The 20,401-nt window shown below is 35.6% G+C and overlaps 4 protein-coding genes across 7 annotated transcripts; 3 read left to right on the forward strand and 1 right to left on the reverse strand.

The window, feature by feature from the left end:
- Positions 1-1,435: 1,435 nt before the first annotated feature.
- On the forward strand, positions 1,436-3,867 carry LOC125475978 (E3 ubiquitin-protein ligase BRE1-like 2). 2 transcript variants are annotated; one of them, XM_048581507.1, is made up of 7 exons: positions 1,436-1,663; positions 2,138-2,299; positions 2,408-2,495; positions 2,592-2,822; positions 2,967-3,134; positions 3,430-3,623; positions 3,725-3,867. In XM_048581507.1, the coding sequence occupies exons 1-7, from the start codon at positions 1,556-1,558 to the stop codon at positions 3,833-3,835; spliced, it is 1,062 nt and encodes a 353-aa protein (XP_048437464.1). In that variant the 5' UTR covers positions 1,436-1,555; the 3' UTR covers positions 3,836-3,867. The 2 variants fall into 2 exon arrangements, with proteins under 2 accessions (XP_048437464.1, XP_048437465.1); XM_048581508.1 differs by having other exon boundaries at positions 1,527-1,663; positions 2,087-2,299.
- Positions 3,868-3,892: 25 nt separating this feature from the next.
- Positions 3,893-8,805, forward strand: LOC125475977 (E3 ubiquitin-protein ligase BRE1-like 2). The gene is given in 14 exon segments (XM_048581506.1): positions 3,893-4,030; positions 4,108-4,294; positions 4,379-4,539; positions 4,927-4,998; positions 5,675-5,739; positions 6,038-6,232; positions 7,051-7,123; positions 7,254-7,269; positions 7,272-7,339; positions 7,456-7,540; positions 7,543-7,589; positions 7,661-7,860; positions 8,084-8,246; positions 8,367-8,805. Coding segments are annotated over 14 exon segments (1,596 nt in total). The 5' UTR covers positions 3,893-3,898; the 3' UTR covers positions 8,499-8,805.
- A 341-nt stretch (positions 8,806-9,146) lies between these two features.
- LOC125475985 lies at positions 9,147-11,653 on the forward strand. The gene is made up of 4 exons (XM_048581518.1): positions 9,147-9,557; positions 9,786-9,884; positions 11,020-11,192; positions 11,367-11,653. The coding sequence occupies exons 1-4, from the start codon at positions 9,257-9,259 to the stop codon at positions 11,559-11,561; spliced, it is 768 nt and encodes a 255-aa protein (XP_048437475.1). The 5' UTR covers positions 9,147-9,256; the 3' UTR covers positions 11,562-11,653.
- A 1,113-nt stretch (positions 11,654-12,766) lies between these two features.
- On the reverse strand, positions 12,767-20,256 carry LOC125475983 (pectin acetylesterase 8-like). Of its 3 annotated transcripts, none has more exons than XM_048581515.1 (13): positions 19,888-20,256; positions 15,496-15,617; positions 15,326-15,408; positions 15,023-15,152; positions 14,764-14,843; positions 14,549-14,635; positions 14,342-14,466; positions 14,178-14,238; positions 14,029-14,082; positions 13,871-13,948; positions 13,567-13,672; positions 13,194-13,339; positions 12,767-13,096 (listed from the first exon to the last, which is right to left on the reverse strand). In XM_048581515.1, exons 2-13 carry the CDS (start codon positions 15,614-15,616, stop codon positions 12,989-12,991), a joined length of 1,179 nt encoding a protein of 392 aa, XP_048437472.1. In that variant the 5' UTR covers position 15,617; positions 19,888-20,256; the 3' UTR covers positions 12,767-12,988. The 3 variants fall into 3 exon arrangements, with proteins under 3 accessions (XP_048437472.1, XP_048437470.1, XP_048437471.1); XM_048581513.1 differs by lacking the exon at positions 19,888-20,256 and adding an exon at positions 19,294-19,445; XM_048581514.1 differs by lacking the exon at positions 19,888-20,256 and adding an exon at positions 19,259-19,417.
- Between the last annotated feature and the right edge of the window lie 145 nt (positions 20,257-20,401).

Genomic DNA, 20,401 nt, shown 5'->3' on the forward strand with positions numbered 1-20,401 from the left:
ATTATATGCCCCACTTGTCAAAATTGCTAGTTTTTTTTTAAGAAATTTGAAAATTGTACATTTCTTTATAAAGAAGGAGAGAAATAAAATGAAAATGTGATAGTTGTAAATTCCTTGTGATCCGCAACGTGGAAATTTATCAATAATAACAAAAAAAAATTAGTTTTTAATTTTAAAAATATCAATTTTTATAAAAACTTTCAATTCTGTCCAAAATCCCATTTAAATAGACAAAAATACCTTCAACTTATATGAATAATCAGTTGTTGATAAAAAGATTCTTTGTACTATAAGCTGTAATGGACAATACATGCATATTCGCATATATATATATATACACATATATGTATATATATTACTAGAACAAAAGGAGGACCGAAAAACAATAAAAATCCGCAAAAAAAAAACTACAAAGCAATTTGCAAATAATAATTTGTAGGAGAAGTGCATACTGATTTAGCCAGAACTACAACACTGCCGCATAGATTAGAAACTACAGAAGCAAAATATTTGATTTAATATTGTCCAGATTATTAGTACAATTAATCGACAATTTCCAAGCCAAGATAAGAAGAATAAAAACACAAACAAAGAAAAATTGGCATTTCAAATAGTAGCAATCACTGGTGTTCCAATTAAATATGGGATCATGTATAATATTGCCCAGATAATAAATAAGAAATCAACGGTGACAATTTTATAACACACAACTTTTTCTCCGTCTGCATTTTGTTTTCGTCTTTTGTCTTTTTGTACCTAGACGAATTGACACAATTACAGAGATATTTACATATGGAACTCCAAACCGTTAGCAAAGAACCAAAACTCAACGAAACCACATTTACGTATGAGTGAGGATCCTTGCGGATTCTCTTTGTAAGGATCTTGAAGATTCTTAAATCATATTTGTTTAGCGTACATAATGCGATTAAAAATCGTTATAAACTTTTTTATTTAAAATTGAATATAAACAGTACCTGATAAAAACTGATCACACGATGTAAACGATTTAATTAGAAGATCCTTAGAATCCTCACAAAAAAATCCAATCCTCTTTCTCTAGCCTTCCCAAAAATCAGTGAGATGAAAGAACAAAAAAACAAAGATACCGACTGAAACGTGGAAAGGAATTGATTAAAAAAAAAAAAAAAGGAGGAAAAATGCAAAAAATTAACTATCTACACTCATCCTTGTTTAGAGTTGCATAAGTTTCCAACAGCAGCCAATGCCTTCACTATGTCTCTACCATTTTTTAGGTTTTTTAGTTTATTTGGTTTTAAAATTTTGAGGTATTTGTCTCGATGTAAGTTTATATAAAAATTGACATTTTTGAAATTAGAGGCTTGGTATGCTTGATAAATACTCGTACAACGCGTCACTAGTCCGACTGTAATCGAGGGTCTCTCCCTCCCTCTCCAGCTCCAAATACTCTCTGCGGATCAGCGGAATTTTATTTTATTTTGTCTTCTAGAGTTTTGAGACAGAAAAGCTCTGAACTGAAGCTGAGAGAATTGTAATGGTGTGGTGGATTCCGTAAGGAGCTCCTGTACAGTAAATGGAAAACTCAGACTCTGACGAACCAGAGAAGAAGAGGCGTCATTTGAACTCCGTTTCCCCCACCATGGCCCGTAGCTCCTCCACCTCTCCGCCTAAGAACCACAGCGTAATCCCTCTCTCTCTCTCTCCCTCAACTGTCTGCTTGTTGCTTTTCTAATAAATTTTTGGGTTTGAGATCAAAGGTGTGTGATTGAAGGGTGATAAGAGTCATTGGGTGTGTTTAATTTCTGCTTTGGATTTGCGTTCGAGAATATTATCATTTCTGCTCTTCTCTGTTTGGTTGGGGAGAAAGTGTATGAAAAGGGGAATCCAATTGAAATTTTGGGATTAAGAGAAAAGGGTTTCTGTTTTAATAATGTTGTAATTTGGGGTAACAACAGCACGAGCACGGTTATGAGGTGAATTTCTAATTTTTGATGCAGCCATTTCTGGATATAGTATGATAATCCATGAATATACCCAGAGTTAGATGAGTGTACGTTTATGGTTCAATGTGCCTCAAATACACATTAATTTTGATTTGAAATAGGAAGCAGATTGAAGATATTTGTATGCGGTTTGTGTATGTATGTCCGTCCAGGTCGATGCAGCAGCTCTCCAGCTCCAGAACCAGCAACTTAATCAGCAGGTACACAAACAGAAGCTTGACTTGCAAGATCTTGAAGCGAAAATTCAGGAATTAAAGGATAAGCAAGGTTCTTATGATGATTTCTTAATCACAATGAATCAGCTATGGAATCAGGTTATCTCGTATGTTTGATTGGTTTCCTTCCCTTTCATAGTCTCTATTAGGTATACCAGGATGACATGCACTTTTTGCTGATGGCGGTTTCATTATTTTGCTCTTTAGTTGGTTGATGATCTAATTCTTCTTGGACTATGTGCTGGAGGAGCCCAAAATGCTTTAGAAATTTTAGATGGTGCTGATTATTCTTGTGGTATTTTCGAGCATGTCCAAATTTATGTTACTAAACCCAAGTTTTAGTTTTTTTTGTCTCATCGTATAAATTGGATTAACCTGAAGTTATTTGTAGGTTCAATTCCATCATGTTCTGCGGAAGAGATGTTTCTTTTTAGACTCCTACAACAAGATTCTCTAGAAGCTAATGTCAATGATGAAATTGTTAAATATGTTGAAGAAACTCTCGCTTTGCGGCATACATCTACTATGGACTTGTTAGAACTCTTAGAACATGCCATTTATGCTCATAGGGAAAAAACAATGAACATATCTCACACTTTGGATGGAAAGATATCTTCAGAAGGTCAGAGGTTCAATTTTATATTCGTAGTTGTACAAACTAATTTCGTAAGATCACATTTGTATTTTCTAACATGTTTTGAGGGAGTAAGTGCACCAGGGAATATGTATTGAATATAGATTGTCTTTTCTTTCTTGCTATTCTCAGATGCTATCATCCGGTTTTCCAAAATTGATGATATGATGGAAGGGGAGGTTAAAAAACTACGCGAAGGGATTGATTTTCTTCATCTGAAGCATAAAGAGTATACTGACGTAATTCGGACTTACATCAGCAGCCATTCAAGATATCAGTCTGAAATTAGGCGCATCACAGGTTTCTGAGATTGTTATTACGACAAGCCTCTGTTTTTTATGCACATGTCACTTGAAGTAAAGTTCATGGCAGCACGTGTAGAGATGCATCATCATATATATATATATATATATATATATATATATATATTCTTTTTTTTTTTTGTTTTTGGGCAAAACTTCATAATATTTGATACCTATATATTTTAGGATCTATGTTCAATTTGTGACAGAGCAAGTATCAAATTTTACCAAATTTTGGTATGCTGCCTTTTGAGTGTCTGTTGAACGTGTAAATTTTTTGTTATGGGTGACAGGTGAGCTGGATGACAAAATGGCTGACCTAGAGTTGAAGAGAAGGAAACTAATTAATCTGAAAATGCAAAAGGATGTTGGACCTGGGGTGCAGAACCGTACTTCTAGTGCACTTAATGGAACCCTGTCCCCTGAAAAATCAACAGAAAGGACAATCAGCTTGCAAGAACTTAGAAATTCAATTGAGGAAACAAGGGTATAGATGTGCTTCCAAACCTCCGTTGCACTGTCTTCCTTTCTCTTCTCCTTCTCTCTCTCTCTCTCATTCATCTTGATGTGTTTGAGCATTTGTTGCAGATACTAGAAGCCGACCGCCTTTCTGAGTATCAAGACGCACATGAAGAAAATTTAGTGCTGTCAAAACAATTGCAAGAATTTCAGATTTCTAATTTTAAATTCAAGTTTTGATAGTTGTTATTAATATTTTCAAAGATTTCATTGTCTGTTTATTTCTTTGATAAAAAAAGCTATATGTTGTCCCAGGATGAAGTGAAGGATGACAAATATGTACTTTCATCAAGACTGTACTCTATGCTAAATGATCAACTCCAACATTGGAATACAGAATTGGACCGATACAAAGCATTGACTGATTCTTTGCAGGTTAAAATGCTTGGTTTATGTGCAGATGTTTGGAATGCTTGCCCTATATTTTTTATGTTTTAAAAGTTTAATTTCAGGCTGACAGGACTCTTGTTGTGAGAAGGGAGAAGGACTTAAATGTCAAATTAGAGTTGGCAGATGCAATTAGGAATCCCATTGACAATTCTGATTCTAGGATTGAAGAACTAGAACTTCAGCTGCAGAAGTGTATAATTGCAAAAAATGACTTTGAGATAAACATGGAAGAAGCTGTCCAGGATTCAGGTAAAAGTGTTATAAGTTTGATATTGTTGATATTAACTGTTAATTTACCCAAGCTTGTGGCACTGAAAATGCTCTTTGCTGCAGGAAGAAAGGACATTATAGCAGAGTTTCGTGTGATGGCCTCATCTTTGTGTAAAGAAATGGGAATGGTGGAAACTCAGTTGAAGCGGTGGAAGGAAACAGCTCATGAAACACTTTGTTTATGTGATAAAGCCCAATCATTGAAAGCTTCATCAAGTACAAAGGTCTACTTCCATTCCCAGTTAACTCTCTCATACTCATATCAGTTGCACTGCTCTTTTTTCTATTTATTTTCTTGAAGGTGATGAATACAGATCAAGGGTACTTGTGCAATCCAGAAAGAAAGGGATATAATGATCTTTATGATTATGTTGCTTGAATCAAATTACACACACATGTATATATACACATACAATGTAATCATTTTTTTTCTTTCTGCAAGTTGGTTTTTTGGGAGAACTCCTTTCTGATCTTAAAGTAAAAGATTCTTATTAATGCTATCTGAATGGGTTTCTAATAGTTTTACAACTTCTACTTTATAGTTGTTACTGTTGATTAGTATTTAATTGTGGAATATTCACTGAATTTCTCGAATTCTTTGTTTTTGGAAGACAAATGAGCAAAAGATCCTTGTGGACAAGTGTGGTGAACAGGTGATAGAGATAAAGTCTCTTAAGGCATTGGTGAGATTCTCTATTAGTCTCGATTACCATTGCCTTCACTTCTATTGGATCCATGTTATTTGATTTTTTGACCATTTAAATATAGGATTTTCTTTTTTCAGCTTCATCAATGTTTTTGATATATACCTTTCTATGTTTCAGTTTATATCAACTCCTCTACATGTAGGTCCTTTGTATATCTGTGCCTGATGTTTGATTTTAATTCTATCCAATTTGAGAATTTAAGATTTCACTTTGACTGTATGAACCTGATAAATTACCCTGTATACTGTGTTTCTCAGTCAAATAAAGTTTGTTTATTAATTTTTGGCGGTTAAGAATTTTAATTCATTTTTTGCCTCATGAATGTTTTTGGAACTTTCAATTTAATTCTTCAGTTTGATCTTTAAGGCAATAATGCGGTGAATTATTTGTTTATATCCTTGTGGTAGTGTTGTCCAATTTGTTTTTTGAATTACTGTTTTTTTTTTCTTTCAGTTCGATCAATGGATTACTTATTTAAAAGGTCATAAATGTTGAAAACAAATATGTACGTACTTATGACCTAACAAGAAAATAGTTAGCAAGAAAATATGTAGATATCGGTAACCATTTAATAACATTTAAGTTCGAAGACACATGCACTGTCTCATAACCGAGCTCGTGTCAGTAATTGATGAAGATGTACTTATTGCAGATTGAGAAGTTGCAGAAGGAAAAACTGAAACTGAAATTGTTTCGTGAGTGCTACGTGGGGGCAATGTAGGGATTTTGTATAAAAGCATAAGCTTGTATATGTACATTTATTTGTTTTTCTTTTTCTCATACATTTTGGAGGGTTGATATTGTTTTTTTTTGGGGTAGACATAGAATGCAGTAATTTCTTCATTATATGATTCGTGGATTCGACTAATTCGTTTGACAGTTTTATTTTGAACTATTTTAGCTTTCGGTTATCTATTATAAACATCTTTACATTTCCTTGTGTGCTTCTCACATTCGTAAATGGATCTAGGTTATTTTCTATCAGTACATTTAAGATTTGAATTTTAAATTTCAGAGACTTGATGGAAATCAAGGAATCAGAACGCAGAGCTTACTCTCAAGCTGAAATGCTCAAGAATGCATTGGATGAACATAGTCTAGAGTTGAGGGTGAAAGCAGCCAATGAAGCAGAAGCTGCTTGTCAGCAAAGGCTTTCTGCTACCGAAGCTGAAATAACTGAATTAAGTGCCAAACTTGATGCATTAGAGCGGTTAGTTTTCTTGATTCCATTTTAGTTTTGAATATAGTAGCATACTGGTGGTTTATTATTATTATTATTTTATTTTTTTGAGCTTTCTCGTGTCTTATTTGCTCGGGCAATCTCTGTGTCTTTTTTTTGCTCTTCAACACTATCGACTCCTTTACAAAAAGAAGGGTAGTAGTTTGTTATTCTATTTCTAGATGCAGTGCTTTCACCGGACATTTGGCATAATTTGGAAAACATTACTAAAAATTTGTTCGTAGGTTAATTAATCTAAACGACCAGTAATTTCTTGCCATGTGTAAATTAGATGGCCTTTTGTTAGCCGATATATGTAGCATAGGAATGTTGAGATGACACACTGAGCTCAGTTGAACAGTGTATGTATTTAACTACCACTGAAGATGAAATTGTTTAATCAAGGCAAACTTGGGTGCTTTTGGTTTTGAAATTTAGGGTCCATATGGGACTGCTTTTGTAGAAAGGACTTTTGCTCATAAGTTCTTTTGCAAGAAGAGCTTTTATTAGAAGCATGTCAAAATTATTTTCAAAAAACCAAACAGGCCCGTAGTAGATGACACAATAGAGGTAGGATTATGTTATTCTATATTTATATTCAGTGTCCTTCTTGCCCCCTGTTACCAACAAACATTATGGACACGTTTCCTCTCTTTAGTAGCACACGGATCTCATTCAATTTCGCTTAGTAATATTTGTTTCTTTTGATTAAAGTACATTATTATTCTGTTTCGCGGCTGTTAGATAATCAGTTTGTTTTCTTTCACTAAAATAAAACCTGTAATGCTATGCGTCACCTTTATCTGCAGGGATGTTATGGAGCTTACTGAGGCTATTGGAATTAAAGACAAGGAGGCAGAGGCTTATATATCTGAAATTGAGGTGCGTATTTATGCTTATATCCTATTCATATCTGGAGTTTTCTTCCTTGATAATTTATACGATGATGTTGGCTCACTTTTCTGCTTCACCTACTCTTTATCTTTCTGATAAATTTATTGTTTTCCCGCAGACCATTGGTCAGGCATATGAGATATGCAGATGCAAAATCAGCATCTGTTGCAGCAGGTGACTGAGAGGGATGACTACAATATCAAGGTCTCTGTTAAGATTTTTGTGGCCTTCTTTCCCCCCACATTATTACTAAGTTTATTGGTGCGGTGGAATGGTGGCTCATTGTCCTTGGTTTTTAAATGGTTTTTTTGGTGGTGCAGCTTGTTTCTGAGAGTGTGAAGGCAAAGCAAGCACAGAGCTTTGTAGTCTCCGATAAGCAGGCATTGGCGAAGCAACTTCAACAAGTACATCATTAGAATCTCTAAAAATTAGAGTTTCCCATGGTGAAGAGCAGGTATGGTGACTCCTATGCAGAATCTTTTTCCATCTGTTAACCTTTATCAAGCGTGTGCTTTAATCTTGCAGATGAAGGCTCTCCTGACAGATGCCATAAAAACTACTGAGGAAGATAGGCAACTCGCAGTCAACGTGGAAACTGTCAAGTGGGAATTGGCTGATTCTGAGGAGTTGCAGTGGTTGAAATCTGCCTTTGCATCTTCTGAGAAGGAACATGTGCATATTGAAAAGGATATTGATGACGTCCGATTGGAATTAGAGAATGAGAGGTAATGTTTGTTCGTTTTAATTACAATGGAATTCATGGAATTTCTTAATCTTTGGCTACAATCTTATATGCAAGCTAGGAAGCTAATACAACTGTATATCTTCCCTGCTTGATCAGATTTTGCAAGTATGGAAATTCTTTATGCAGGATGTGTTTGTGCAGCTATTCGTTGTAATACTTGGTCATAAATGTAAGCTCTGAGAAGTTGGATTCTTGTTGTGCAGAAGCTCAAGGAAGAACCTTGAGGAAGAACTCGGGGAATTGAACAGCATAATTGCTGAGATGAGTTCTGAAACCGGAGAGGCTGCAATACAGAAACTCCAAACTGAAATAAAATTCTGCGAAAATATTTTGCAGTGCAGTGTTTGTACAGATAGGCCGAATGAGGTAAGGAAGATATTTGCCGCATATACCGTTCTCTAACCAGTGTTTCAGATACAAATTTGTTACCATCTCCTAAATCTTCCGGTGAACTGATGATGTTGGCTCTAATTATTTGATTGGCAGGTGGTAATCGTCAAGTGCTATCATCTATTTTGCAATTACTGCGTTCAAAAAAATCTAGAGATACGTCATCGAAAGTGTCCTGCCTGTGGAACTCCGTTTGGTCAAATTGACATCCGGTTTGTAAAGATATGAAGAGAAGAGTTTCCGATATCCTGTATTTATGACCCTCTCTCGGCCCGCCTACCCTTTTTGATCGCCAAGTATCTTGTATTAAACGGCATAGATTGTAGTTTTTCTTGCCGCGGTAGTCCCACGTCGGAACTGTGGCTTTAGTTGTATAGGTTTTGTTCTGTAAATGCGTTCGTTTCGTTTCATGTTTCAGTATTTGTTATCCGTTATCCATTATTTCCGAATAACGTAGTTGAAAAGTAAGACAAAAGTGAAGAGGAAAGGCATAATGTTAATTGCATGTGCCAGAAATTCTTTCCCTTTTTATTTATATTCTCTCTTCAATTCTTCTCCCTTCCGTCCATCCTTATTTGAACGGTTATAATTAAGTCATGTCTGCATGCACGAATCAAGAATTTAATGAACAAATATCCAACCTCGAAAGATCCCATATTATATTTTATACTACGGAAATATGAATACTAGAAAATTCACAAAAAACAAGTAAAAATGTTGAAAATCAATCAAAATTAAACGTTAATCATGTAGTAATAAAAAAAATTGACGATATAACAATCATATACCAGTAGTACACTGAAAAAATATCATGTCAATAATTAAGATTTCGAAAATGAGAGATTTTGGAGTAATAAATATAGGGGGTCGGTACGACAACGTTTTCCCGCATCACACATTGCCCAAACTCCCCATACAAATCTTGACCTCTTCCTCCGGCACTCTCATCAATTCTCATCACTGTATATTTCTGTAATCGAAGAAACATGCTTTTTTCTCTAGTCCAAACCACCTTAGCATCATCCCCTTCTTTCCACTCCTCACACTTTCAGATTCTCAACAATCCCACTGCTGCGCCGCCCAAATCTCCCTTTCTTGGTCTTGGATTTGAACCCATAACAAATCCCCTCAAAAGCTCGCATTCTTACACAAACCCCAGAAATCCCAAGCTCAGAATCCATGCTTCTCTGCTTGAAGCTCCGGTCCTCTGGGCTGGCAGGCTCTGCATCTTCTATGCTCTCTTGAAGACTGGTTTGGCTGGATCTCCAGCTAGTCCACTTCTGTCAGGTATACTTCTTTGATGGGTTGTTTCTATTTTTCTTGGTTATTCAGTATATGGATTGTTTACCAATTATTTAAGTTTCAGAAATAATGGGTTGCTCCTGAAATTTTGATTTGTGTTTTTCTTGATAAAGTTTCAGAAGTAATGGGTTGTTTCTGTTTTCCTTGGTTGGCTTTTAAGTTTTAAAAAGCTTTGATGGCCTTTTTGTGTTCATTATTTTACTTGGTTTTCAGATTTGGGAAGAGTTGAAGGTGAAGAAGGTGATGGGGTTGTTAGTGGGTCTGTTGATTTGGGGTTCTCTAAGTGGTTGAACAGCATTCAAGGGAAACCAGGTTTGTTTCTTTGTTTGACAGAATGACATTTTGTTGCATTAATATAACTTGGGTTGCAGATAAAACTTGGGAAATTAAGATTTAAAGTATGTTTAGTATGTGAAAGGTAGGAAAAGAAAAGTAGAGCTCTTTCCTCTCAGTTTCTAACTGAAGAATGAAGATGCGAAGAGAACGATAAATTTGCTCGCAGGATATACCCGTTTGATAAGCATTTAAGCACGGGACTAACAACATTTATATGGTTAAATGGTCAATGATGAGTTTTGTTTTTAAGGCTAGCATGAGGTTCCAATGCTTCTGTTCCATGAGGATTATGAATATCTAAGGGACACATGATTTTCATAGTATGTAATTAGTTTTCAGCATCATTCATTGTGATTAATTAACTGGGTTGCTGTGCTAGCCGCCGCCCTTGGCATGTTCTAGCTTCTGTTACAAGATGGGTTACACTGAATATCTAGGACGAATGAAGTAAAAAATTGATGGATTGCTATTTGCCTTGGTTATTTAAAGAAAAAGAATTGATAGAGATTGGCATTTTATGGTGTTTGCATATCGGAAAGACAATGACCAGGCCAAAGAAAAATAAAAAAGATAGTGAATGAGGAAGAATGGATATGTGGTTCTATCCTCAAGGCTATCGAGGAGCGGGAAGAATACTGGCATTTATTATATTTCTGTTAATGTTGTTGAAAGGCCCAAAGCACATCAGAACAAAGTCTTTGTTTAATGAGGTTTGCTATTGATGAAAAAAGTTCCTCTTGTTCTGCGGTTATGGAGTGATAGAACAGGGGGTTTGCCTATATCACCTCCTGAATTGGTACTAACAGATACGCTCAACCATGATGGACCAAAATGTGTTCACATGCCACAATGAATTGTTGATTACCTACTCGGAACAATATTTATGAAAAGTTGTTTTGTTATTATAAAAGGTTTTTGGCTGAGAAACTCTAGTTGTTGTGTTCTGCTTGAAGGTAATGATTCTTGGCTTTTGTAAATATAAATTTTTGGGCTATGTATTTGTTTATTTTCACTTCACAAATTTTTCATTTAGAGCTTCACTTTACTTTTATCATCATCGTGCTTATTATAAATATGCTGTAAACCCCCGACTGTTGATTTGTTTTATCAGCAAAAGAAGCTGCTGATAAAAGGAAATTAGTAAGCAAATGGCATCCTACAACAAAGGGCACACTCAGAAGGAACTACAGGGTACCATCTAAATCTGAAGGGCGTCGTCTTCTGAAGGGTATTGCTTCCTTACTGTCAGACGACGATCACTTTGTAGATGCAACCTCCCACAAGGTAATTACAACTGTGGGGAGCAACTTTGAGGAAACTTTTTTCAATTTCTTTTCCTCTTCCAATTTGGTTGATATTTTTTATATTTTCTTTAGTTTTTTCTTAGTCAAATTCTTAATAGCGGTGATCAGAAAGCCATCTAATCTCACTTGTCCCGAATTCTTCGGGCCTTCATAGGGTTGTCAGATCAGGAGGGAGACCGCTCATGGAGAAAGTGTCTGTTGCAACAATGTGAGGGCTCTGTTTGATGAGCTTCCAACTCCGCACCTAGTTGTGGAGATCACTCCTTTTCCGGCTGGCTCTCTTACAGAAAATGATTACACTAAAGCCGAGAAATTAGAGAGGGTGCTAAGATCAGGTCCTCATGTTTGAGTAACCTTGAACTTTTCATGCTTTGAGTTGTGTATTCACTGTCTACCTCTGTACATAGCAATCTCATGAAAAAGGAAACTTATTTTCTTCCATGCTCCTGTCTCTTTAACTCACTCTAGTGCATAACCGTTATTAGCAATCAGTTTACAGGTTGCTAAAACAATCTTAAGCTTGTTTGTGGTTGTTTCTATAGGAAGCGCTTATGCTAGAATACTTTTATTGGAAACTCTTTGACATTTATATAAAAATTTAAATGCTTCGTGAAAAGCAGGTGTAACCGTGTAAGTGCTCGCCGAAGAAGGATTTGACAAGTGCTTCCACATAAAGTGCTTTTATAACCCAGCACTTTTTAATTATTTTATGTCAAACACAAATTAGGTTATTAGGAAGTGATTTTAGCTCTTTCAATAGATGAATGGTGTCGTCTGATTGATTACTTGGAACAGAAGCAATCAAGGATTGTTGGGTTTAGAAGATGATGGACCTTCTAAACGAATACAACGTACGTAATTCGTTGGAAAGGACTGACACTACTTTCTCTAGTGAGGAAAATGGCATTGTTCCCTGGCACCAGCTGAGCCCCCGGAATGTCGACGCTGTACAACCTATACAGCCCATGAATTCCATGCCTTGCGATTGTGTTCTCTCTTCCAATCAGTCCAGTAGAAAATAAAGGTTGACCTCTTGTTACTGGGTCATTGGTCCGAACCTTTGAATAGTCGGAGGAAAGTTTCGTGAGCTGTACTCATTTTAGACAATTTAACATGTTATTTTGTCGGACTGCGTCAATTTAAACCGATGCTCAAATGGATTCTTGTTTGAATGTAATATTGAGATGAACAAACATTATATGCTATGTGTGACTGAAGGAAATATTTTGCAAAGTTGTAGGATTTACTCATTCTTAGACTTCATTTAAAACTTAGCATAAAATTTAGGAAATAATACAGTAGGATATATGATTCAAAAAGTAAATTAGGCTTAGAATTACTTAGATGATGAGTGCTTTCAACACCTTTCTTAAAGAATCCTCTCCTTGGCAAAGTCACATTGATGTTGATAACATGTTTTTTTTTATTTTTTTATTTTTTTTTATTTTAAGTACATAATGAGCAACCGAACTTGGTATCGAATTCTCTATTTACGAGATTTGAACGTAAGACCTCTCACTTACAAGTGAAGAGAGGAATATCACGAGACCGTAATAGAGGTTCAGCTATTTGTGAAATAAAATAATTAGAGTGAGGGACATCTATAGAGAGAAGGGGCTCAGCTGTTTGTAGATGCATATTTTTCGCTTGGCCTTATGCATTTATTTATACAAATCATATAACCCAAAGTAATACAAGCCATAAAGTTAAAATATCCTAGATCTTATTGGATCCAAGCGCTCGCTACCACATAGAAACTATCCCACTAGCTGATCGTTAAAAAAATTCAGCGTTTTTGCAAGTGGGATTACAAGGGTAAGGGCAATCGATCTTTCTGAACGGAGTGAGGTCGTAATACCAGTCTCCAACAGCCTCTGCAATTGTCTGCATAACACAATAACACGTTCAAGACGAGTTCAGTTTTTCACATTAAAACCGAATGAAACCACGATTGAGTGCAGATCACGGTACTCAATCTTACCGTCTTACTCAACATAGGAGAGTCAGCTGCAAGCCATGTCTCCTGGATTTCAATTTGGCAATGGGCATAGCAAGAGTGTATGAACCACCCATGAGATGAAGAATTGCTCGCACCAGCAATCGTTTTTAAGAACTGTAACCTAAATTCTGAAACATATTCCAGACGAAAAGACAAGTCAATTTTCGAAGCAGACAGCTTTTTTTTTTCTTTTTTTTTTTCAATGCTGCAACGTATCAAAACGATTTCTTGGTAAGGTCCAAAGAAGCTTCTATGGGAACTCGTAGACAGCGAGGAGTTTTAAGTTGCTTATTATCATCTTAAACACTAAAGTAAACAAGCTGCTGGTATGAAGTGGAGGAGGGTTTTGATATACCTTGCATGGTTTGAAGCTGACTGGGTGAGCAGTTCTTTATATTAAGCTTGCACTTTTTCCAGGCACCTTCAGGATCAGCAACATCCGGTGCCAAAATGTTCTGTATCTGAGTGGATACAACAATGAATCACAAAAAAAAAAAAAAAAAAAAATGCACGCTAACGGACTCTCCGAATGTGGAAAAAGAGAACTAGTAATTGTTGATTGTTAGCAAATTTAGAGAACTATGGAGTAGGTTGTGCTAAGAAATTAGAATAAAATGGAAAGTACAGGACGCATTCAAGAAATAAGAGAAACAGCTAACCTGCCACCAATCGTAAGCTGCATTGACGAAAAATATTGGCGTCCGGGTTAGTGGTACCACATTTTGTGGGAAGAAGCACTGCAATATTTTAGTGCGAAATATCAGAAGTAATAAGGATAGAGCGAATAGCAAAACCATGCAAGAGTATAAACACATACCAGCCCTGGACTCATTCTTGAAGTGCAGGATGCAGGCAAGTTCTTCACCGAACCCTGCACAAAACATAGATTATCAGAATTAATTAGAACCCAACACTTATCACATGCACAGAACGGAGGCTTGAGAGAGAGAGAGAGAGAGAGAGTACATGTAGCGCAACCACTTCACTATAAAAGGCTTGAATGTATGGTGATCCAGACACCGTCCTCCTGTTAGTCATTATAGTCTAGGGTTTTAGAAACTAGAAACGTTTATAAAAATAAAATATGTTAGGTCAAGCTTTCATGATTAAAGTATGTGCTTAGTGCTTACGCATTAATGAAGTAACCAGCATCTGGTACACATTTCACCTTAGTATCCACAGGTAGAAGAGAACGGAAGTTATCACAATGAAGAATCGAGGCCAATCCGCCAGCCGAACAACCAGATAGAAGAGCCTGTAATCAAAAGTGGTACGAATGAGCTATCGGCAGTGAGGACAGAATGAAAAAAGCAGACAGTTGGTAGAATGGGCCATACAGATTGAGCATTTTTCATTCCTTTTGCCAATAAATCATCCATGATGGCACGGAAAACCCTTGCTCCTCTGAAGTGAAGATTTGTTGCCTGATCAAATTAGTTTGATTAGAAACATGCCAAGTGATTGGAAAGCGGAGGGTTAAGGAGGTGCATTAGACACCAGGTTTAGACTTGTATCAATGCAAAACATGGGTTGCTCATTAACTGAAACTTACAGGGTCTACCGCTTCAACATCACCAGTAAATGACGAGCCATCACAGTATCTAACTTTGATTCTATTCCAATTGTAGAAGTCTAGCATTGAAAAGAAAAATGATTTTACCGTAGCGAAAAGAAAATGATAGGTATGTTCATCACTATTGAGTAATTCTTAAGATCTATATGCTTGTTTAAACATACCAAACCTTCAAAGCAAGGCAAACACATTAATTGAAATACACAAAGCTATTGATGAGGTATAAAATCTACCGAACCTGGATTAGCCTTTTGCTCGTTACTAAGAACCCCAGAAAACGACATTGTCTTTTCCATTTTGGTTGATGAACCGAGGAAATTATTCGAGCGATCAAGGCAAGTTGCAACGGTGTTACACCATCCTCCACCCTAATAACGAAATATCAATGGAAGAAAAATAAACTTTAATGCAAAATTTAATAATTACTAAGCTTACTGAGTTAATTAATCATACACCTAGATGCATGGACAAGAGAAAAAGGTTTGTGACACAAGAACTCCGAATTCGGGAACTATTTTAGCATGATAGGGGAGACACAAACCTCAAAATAAACCAACCAATTGTTGATTCCGGCACCAAATCCCTTGTCTAAGTGGTAAGCGGGTGCGCTCCCATCCAAACAAACTGCATAGCATGTCATATTTAGAAACAGCGCAAAAAAAAAACTCAACAGAAACAGACATGGTCACATGGTGCACTAGTTTTTCTCACCAGCTCCTTTAGCAACTGCACTCTCGACAAGAGTGATTCCCACAAGGTGGCTTTCTGCTTTCAGCAATATCAGTAAACATACTAGAAGAGTTAACCATTGGCCTAATCTTGAACAGGCCATTCTGCAGATACAATTTTTCAGCAATTAATATACAGAGCATTTGGCAGCTTTTCTTCACTGAAAAATCTGTGTCTAAATCTAATAAAGAATCCCTCTCTATACAGTCTGTGTATATATTTGTCAAAGGAATCCTCCGTCATGGGCGGTAATCCGACTACATTTAGCCGAAAACAAATCCTTCCAAACTGGTTTGGGCAACCAAAATCTTACCCTTGATCTTTCGTACAGTCAAAAGATCCAATTCCATCAGAGATTCAGAACCAAGACCATGAATCTTCATTCATTCAATGGATATAATACAAATTTTAACAAGGATATAGTAAGAGAAAAAAGTATAAATAAAAAATAAAGAAACAGTGCAAAGATTTACACATTGCATAATCATCAATTACAAATCATAGATTACATAATATTACTAACAAAATATATGAAACTGCAATACTATTATTCTTCGTTTTGGAATCCATTGTCTAACCAAAGCGATGAGTGACAACAACCCCACTTAGTACGATAGGTCTTGGTTGTTGTTGTAAGCTCAATTAGCTTGATGGGGTTTTATGAAAAAAAACAGAAACCAAATTTCAAACTTTGATTGAGCTTCTATAAATACATGTCTTATTATACTCCAGTACAAACCACCAAGGTCAGTCCTAAGATTTTTGAGGCTCAGGACGACGTCAAAAAAAGTGTCATAACTTCATATAAGAAAATTATTTGTTTACATACGTGAGACTTCGATAAATTATATTTAGAAAAGCACTTCAAACTTAATAATTTCGAAACACGGAAAAACTAATTTATTTTGTATCAAGATAAGGGAACTAAAAATCACAGGCTTATAAGTAGATAGATTATGAGTTTTGTTTTCCTTCTATATGAACTTTTAAAGTGTACTATATAATTCGTGATGTGTTTTTTTTCTTCTTATTTACTAACCTTGGCAATATGGGACTAAAAAAATAATGATATTTTCAAGTCTTTAATTGATATGTATAAGCAATGAACGAGCACTAAAAAAAACCTATTAGCGACACATCATATAATTTGCAAATTTGGTCTATGCATTACTCTTTGTTGAAGGTTAGACTTGAATTGAAACGAATGTTTAAAAACTGCGATCCACATAGCTACTAGCTAGGAATAAAAAGAATTAACAACCAAATAGAGAATCGTGAAAATTGAAAAGAATAAACAAAAACCATTGCATTTTGAACTTCGACCCTCTCGTTAATTTTAAACAACAAAAACCATTGCTTATGATTGACTCTCTTGATCATTTAGCCAAATTTCATAAATTTAAACTCTTCTGAAAAAAAATTGTAAAAGTTGGAAAGTTGAAAAAAAACACACCTAATGCTTCGAACCCGGGACATCCTTGTCAATTTTAAACAACACAACCACCAGTCATGGTGTGTTGAACAGTGAACCCAAGAACTCCTTATTAATTTCAAACAATGGAAGCCACCAATTCTAGTTAAATCTCTTTGTCAATTAACCAAATTTAAAAAATTTGTACTCTTATAAAAATATAGGGTAAAGTACAAAAAACTACCTCAACTATTGCGGTCATGACAGTTTCATACCTCATCTTTTAAAATTGACAATGTCATACCGTATCTTACGAATTTGTGACAATGTCATACCTCCGTCAATTTTTCTGTTAGTTTTTCTGTTAAATGCTGACGTGGCAATAGACGGGGACCACTTTCTATTAAAAAATTAATAAAATATTATTAAAAACTAAAAAAAAATACTTAATATTTTTTAAATATTAAAATAATAAATAAAAGTAAAATTAAAAAAAAGGGTAAAGTACAAAAAACTACCTCAACTATTGGAGTCACGACAGTTTCATACCTTATCTTTTAAAATTTACAATGTTATACCGCATCTTACAAATTTGTGACAATGTCATACCTCCGTCAATTTTTCTGTTAAGTTCTGACATGGCTTGATTGGGGACATACTTTCTATTAAAAAATTATTAAAAATTAAAAAACAATTATTTAATATTTTTTAAATATTAAAATAATAATAAAAGCAGAGAAAAAAAAACCATCAGTTTGTCCCTCCCCTCCCCCTCCCCCTCCTCTCTCTTCTCCCCATCTTCATTTTCTTCCCCCAACTTGCAAACCCAAAAAAATAAAAAAATAAAAAAATTTTGAAAACCCAACAACCCCCCTGCAAAAGAACAAGAAGGAGGAGGAGGAGGAGGAGGAGGAGGAAGAAGAAGAAGAAGAAGAAGAAGAAGAAGAGGAAAAAAAAGGAGAAAGGAAAAAAAAATTCCCCCTATCGGCGCGGAAGAAGAAGAAGGGAGAAGGAGAAGGAGGAAGAAGAAGAAGAGGAAGAAAAAATAAAAAGCAAATTTGAAAACCCATCAACACCCCCCTCTGCGGAAGAAGAAGAAGGAGAAGGAGAAGGAGAAGGAGGAGGAAGAAGAAAAAGAGGAAAAAAAGGAGGAAGGAAATTTAAAAAAAAAAAAAAAAAAAAAAACCATCAACTCCCCTGCGGAAGAAGAAGGAAGAAGAAGAAGAAGGAAAAAAAAAATATTTTTTTTGAAAACCCATCAAACCCCAAATCCACCACTTTCATCCATTTTTCACATCCTCTTCCGCACCCATCCTCCACCTTCTTTGTGCACCCATCTTCCCACCGACGAGATCTGAGTTTTTTTTTTTTTTTTTTCTTTCTAGGTTGCAGGAGGGAGAAGAGTGTGGGTGTGGGGAAATTGAGTGCGAGTGTGGGGGGAAGACAAATTGGATTTATATTTTCTTTTTTTGTTGGGGTTTGCAAGTGGGGGAAGAAGATGAAGAAAGGGAGAGGAGAGAGGAGGGAGGAGGGAGGAGGGAGGAGGGGGGAGGGAAGGGACGAAATGAGGGTTTTTTTTTTTTGGCCTTTTATTATTATTTTAATATTTAAAAAATATTAAATAATTATTTTTTAGTTTTTAATAATTTATTAATAGAAAGTAGGTCACGAATCAAGCCATGTCAGCACTTAACAGAAAAAATAACAAAAAAATTGACAGAGGTATGACATTGTCACAAATTCATAAGATGTGTTATGACATTGTCAATTTTAAAAGATGAGGTATGAAACTGTCGTGATCCCAATAGTTGAGGTAGTTTTTTGTACTTTACACTTTTTTTTTTAATTTTACTTTTATTTATTATTTTAATATTTAAAAAATATTAAATTTTTTTTTTTAGTTTTTAATAATATTTTATTAATTTTTTAATAGAAAGTGATCCCCGTCTATTGCCATGTCAGCATTTAACAGAAAAACTAACAGAAAAATTGACGGAGGTATGACATTGTCACAAATTCGTAAGATGCGGTATGACATTGTCAATTTTACAAGATGAGGTATGAAATTGTCATGACCGCAATAGTTGAGGTAGTTTTTTGTACTTTACCCAAAAATATATATGAATATACAACTCTAAAAATTTTGGTGCCTCTAATTTTTGTATGCCCCAGACGGTCGCCTGGCCCGTACTGGGCCTGAGTACCACCAACTTATATTACACAAATGAACATAAACTGAATCAAAGTTTTGATTTCATAAGAACACCAAGTGATAAAAGGAAACTAATATAGGACAGATTTATCTGTTTAAAATAATATAAATTAAAAATATACCTAAAAAAAAAATAGCATTGCACCGTAGTCTGCACCTGATAATAGGGAATAATCTGAAGGCTGTTGAATGCTTGAGCTTCTTATTCCAAATATAAATATAGATATATAGATGTGTGTGCGCGCGTATATATAGATGTATATGTATATATATAGATGCGTGTGTGTGTGTGTATGTGTGGTGTAAGTCTTTATCGTTCCGAGCAATATTAAAAATATGATATTTTATTGTTAAGTCAACGACGTGTAAGTTACTTAAAAACACGAGTCAATGTACGCGTCATACAATATAGTCAAAAATCATAAACTTCTTTCTTAAATTTCAAATCAGAAACTTCTTTCTTAAATTCCAATTTATTATGCATGCATCTCGACCACACATGGTGGAAAATTTATTTGGAAGAGAATGCATGATTTGAAAAGGGCACATGGGTGGAGGCATATAAAAGATGATGGAATTGTGATGAGATAGGAGGCCTGGTGACTACTTGATAAGCTTAGACTTTTATTGTTCAAACAAAAAAAAAGTTAAAAACTTTTATTTGTTTGAAAACTCAAGGATAGCCATCTGAAGGATAGGCTTTAGCCTATGGATACGACTTCGCATTTTTACTCAAAAACTGTGGGCTAACCTTCATGTCCAAAATGCAAGCCCTCCAGCCCTCGCAGCGTTCGTCCTTTGAGAGAAAGATCAAAGCAGGAGGCAAGAAGCGACAGTTCTTGTCGCGTCATCCTGAGAGAACGTGAAGTTTTTCCCCTGTTGCTTTCGACTCGTCGTTTGTTTCAGAGGGCAGGGACAGATCTAACCAAAGCACATATGCTTGGCCTACCTCAGGGTGCACCCTGCACAGGTGGCGCCAGTATTGCCTCCCGGATATGCGTTCATTGCACCTCCTAGGGCTTAAAAGGAAGCAGAACGTCCCCTTCTCTGCAGTTTCAAGACTTTGCCTTCACGTTCTTGCTGATAACATGTTGTGAAATAAAACAATTAGAGAGAGAGAGCAAGAGACGACCGGAGAGAGATGGGGTCAGCTGTTTGTGAGAGATGTATTTTTCACTTGTCCTTGTGTCTTTATTTATACTAATCATAGATAGGGTTTTACGTAATCCAAAGTCATAATAAGATAAGATGTCTTAAATCTTATG

The sequence above is a fragment of a genome, unplaced genomic scaffold, assembly GCF_019419815.1.
Source record: "Pyrus x bretschneideri cultivar Hongxiangsu unplaced genomic scaffold, Pyrus_bretschneideri_v1 Contig17, whole genome shotgun sequence".
Lineage (NCBI taxonomy): Eukaryota > Viridiplantae > Streptophyta > Magnoliopsida > Rosales > Rosaceae > Pyrus > Pyrus x bretschneideri.

What these genes read in the sequence shown, in the direction of transcription:
- LOC125475985 (XM_048581518.1), top strand. Translation starts at nt 9,257, where the DNA reads ATGCTTTTTTCTCTAGTCCAAACCACCTTAGCATCATCCCCTTCTTTC. An exon ending in AGCTAGTCCACTTCTGTCAG is followed by an intron (nt 9,558 to 9,785) that starts GTATACTTCTTT and finishes CTTGGTTTTCAG; the next exon opens with ATTTGGGAAGAGTTGAAGGT. An exon ending in TAGATGCAACCTCCCACAAG is followed by an intron (nt 11,193 to 11,366) that starts GTAATTACAACT and finishes GGGCCTTCATAG; the next exon opens with GGTTGTCAGATCAGGAGGGA.
- LOC125475983 (XM_048581515.1), bottom strand. Translation starts at nt 15,616, where the DNA reads ATGGCCTGTTCAAGATTAGGCCAATGGTTAACTCTTCTAGTATGTTTA. An exon ending in ATTGGTTGGTTTATTTTGAG is followed by an intron (nt 15,153 to 15,325) that starts GTTTGTGTCTCC and finishes TTTCGTTATTAG; the next exon opens with GGTGGAGGATGGTGTAACAC. An exon ending in TCAGCTTCAAACCATGCAAG is followed by an intron (nt 13,340 to 13,566) that starts GTATATCAAAAC and finishes AATATGTTTCAG; the next exon opens with AATTTAGGTTACAGTTCTTA.
- LOC125475978 (XM_048581507.1), top strand. Translation starts at nt 1,556, where the DNA reads ATGGAAAACTCAGACTCTGACGAACCAGAGAAGAAGAGGCGTCATTTG. An exon ending in TGAATCAGCTATGGAATCAG is followed by an intron (nt 2,300 to 2,407) that starts GTTATCTCGTAT and finishes TTTGCTCTTTAG; the next exon opens with TTGGTTGATGATCTAATTCT. An exon ending in TGAAATTAGGCGCATCACAG is followed by an intron (nt 3,135 to 3,429) that starts GTTTCTGAGATT and finishes TATGGGTGACAG; the next exon opens with GTGAGCTGGATGACAAAATG.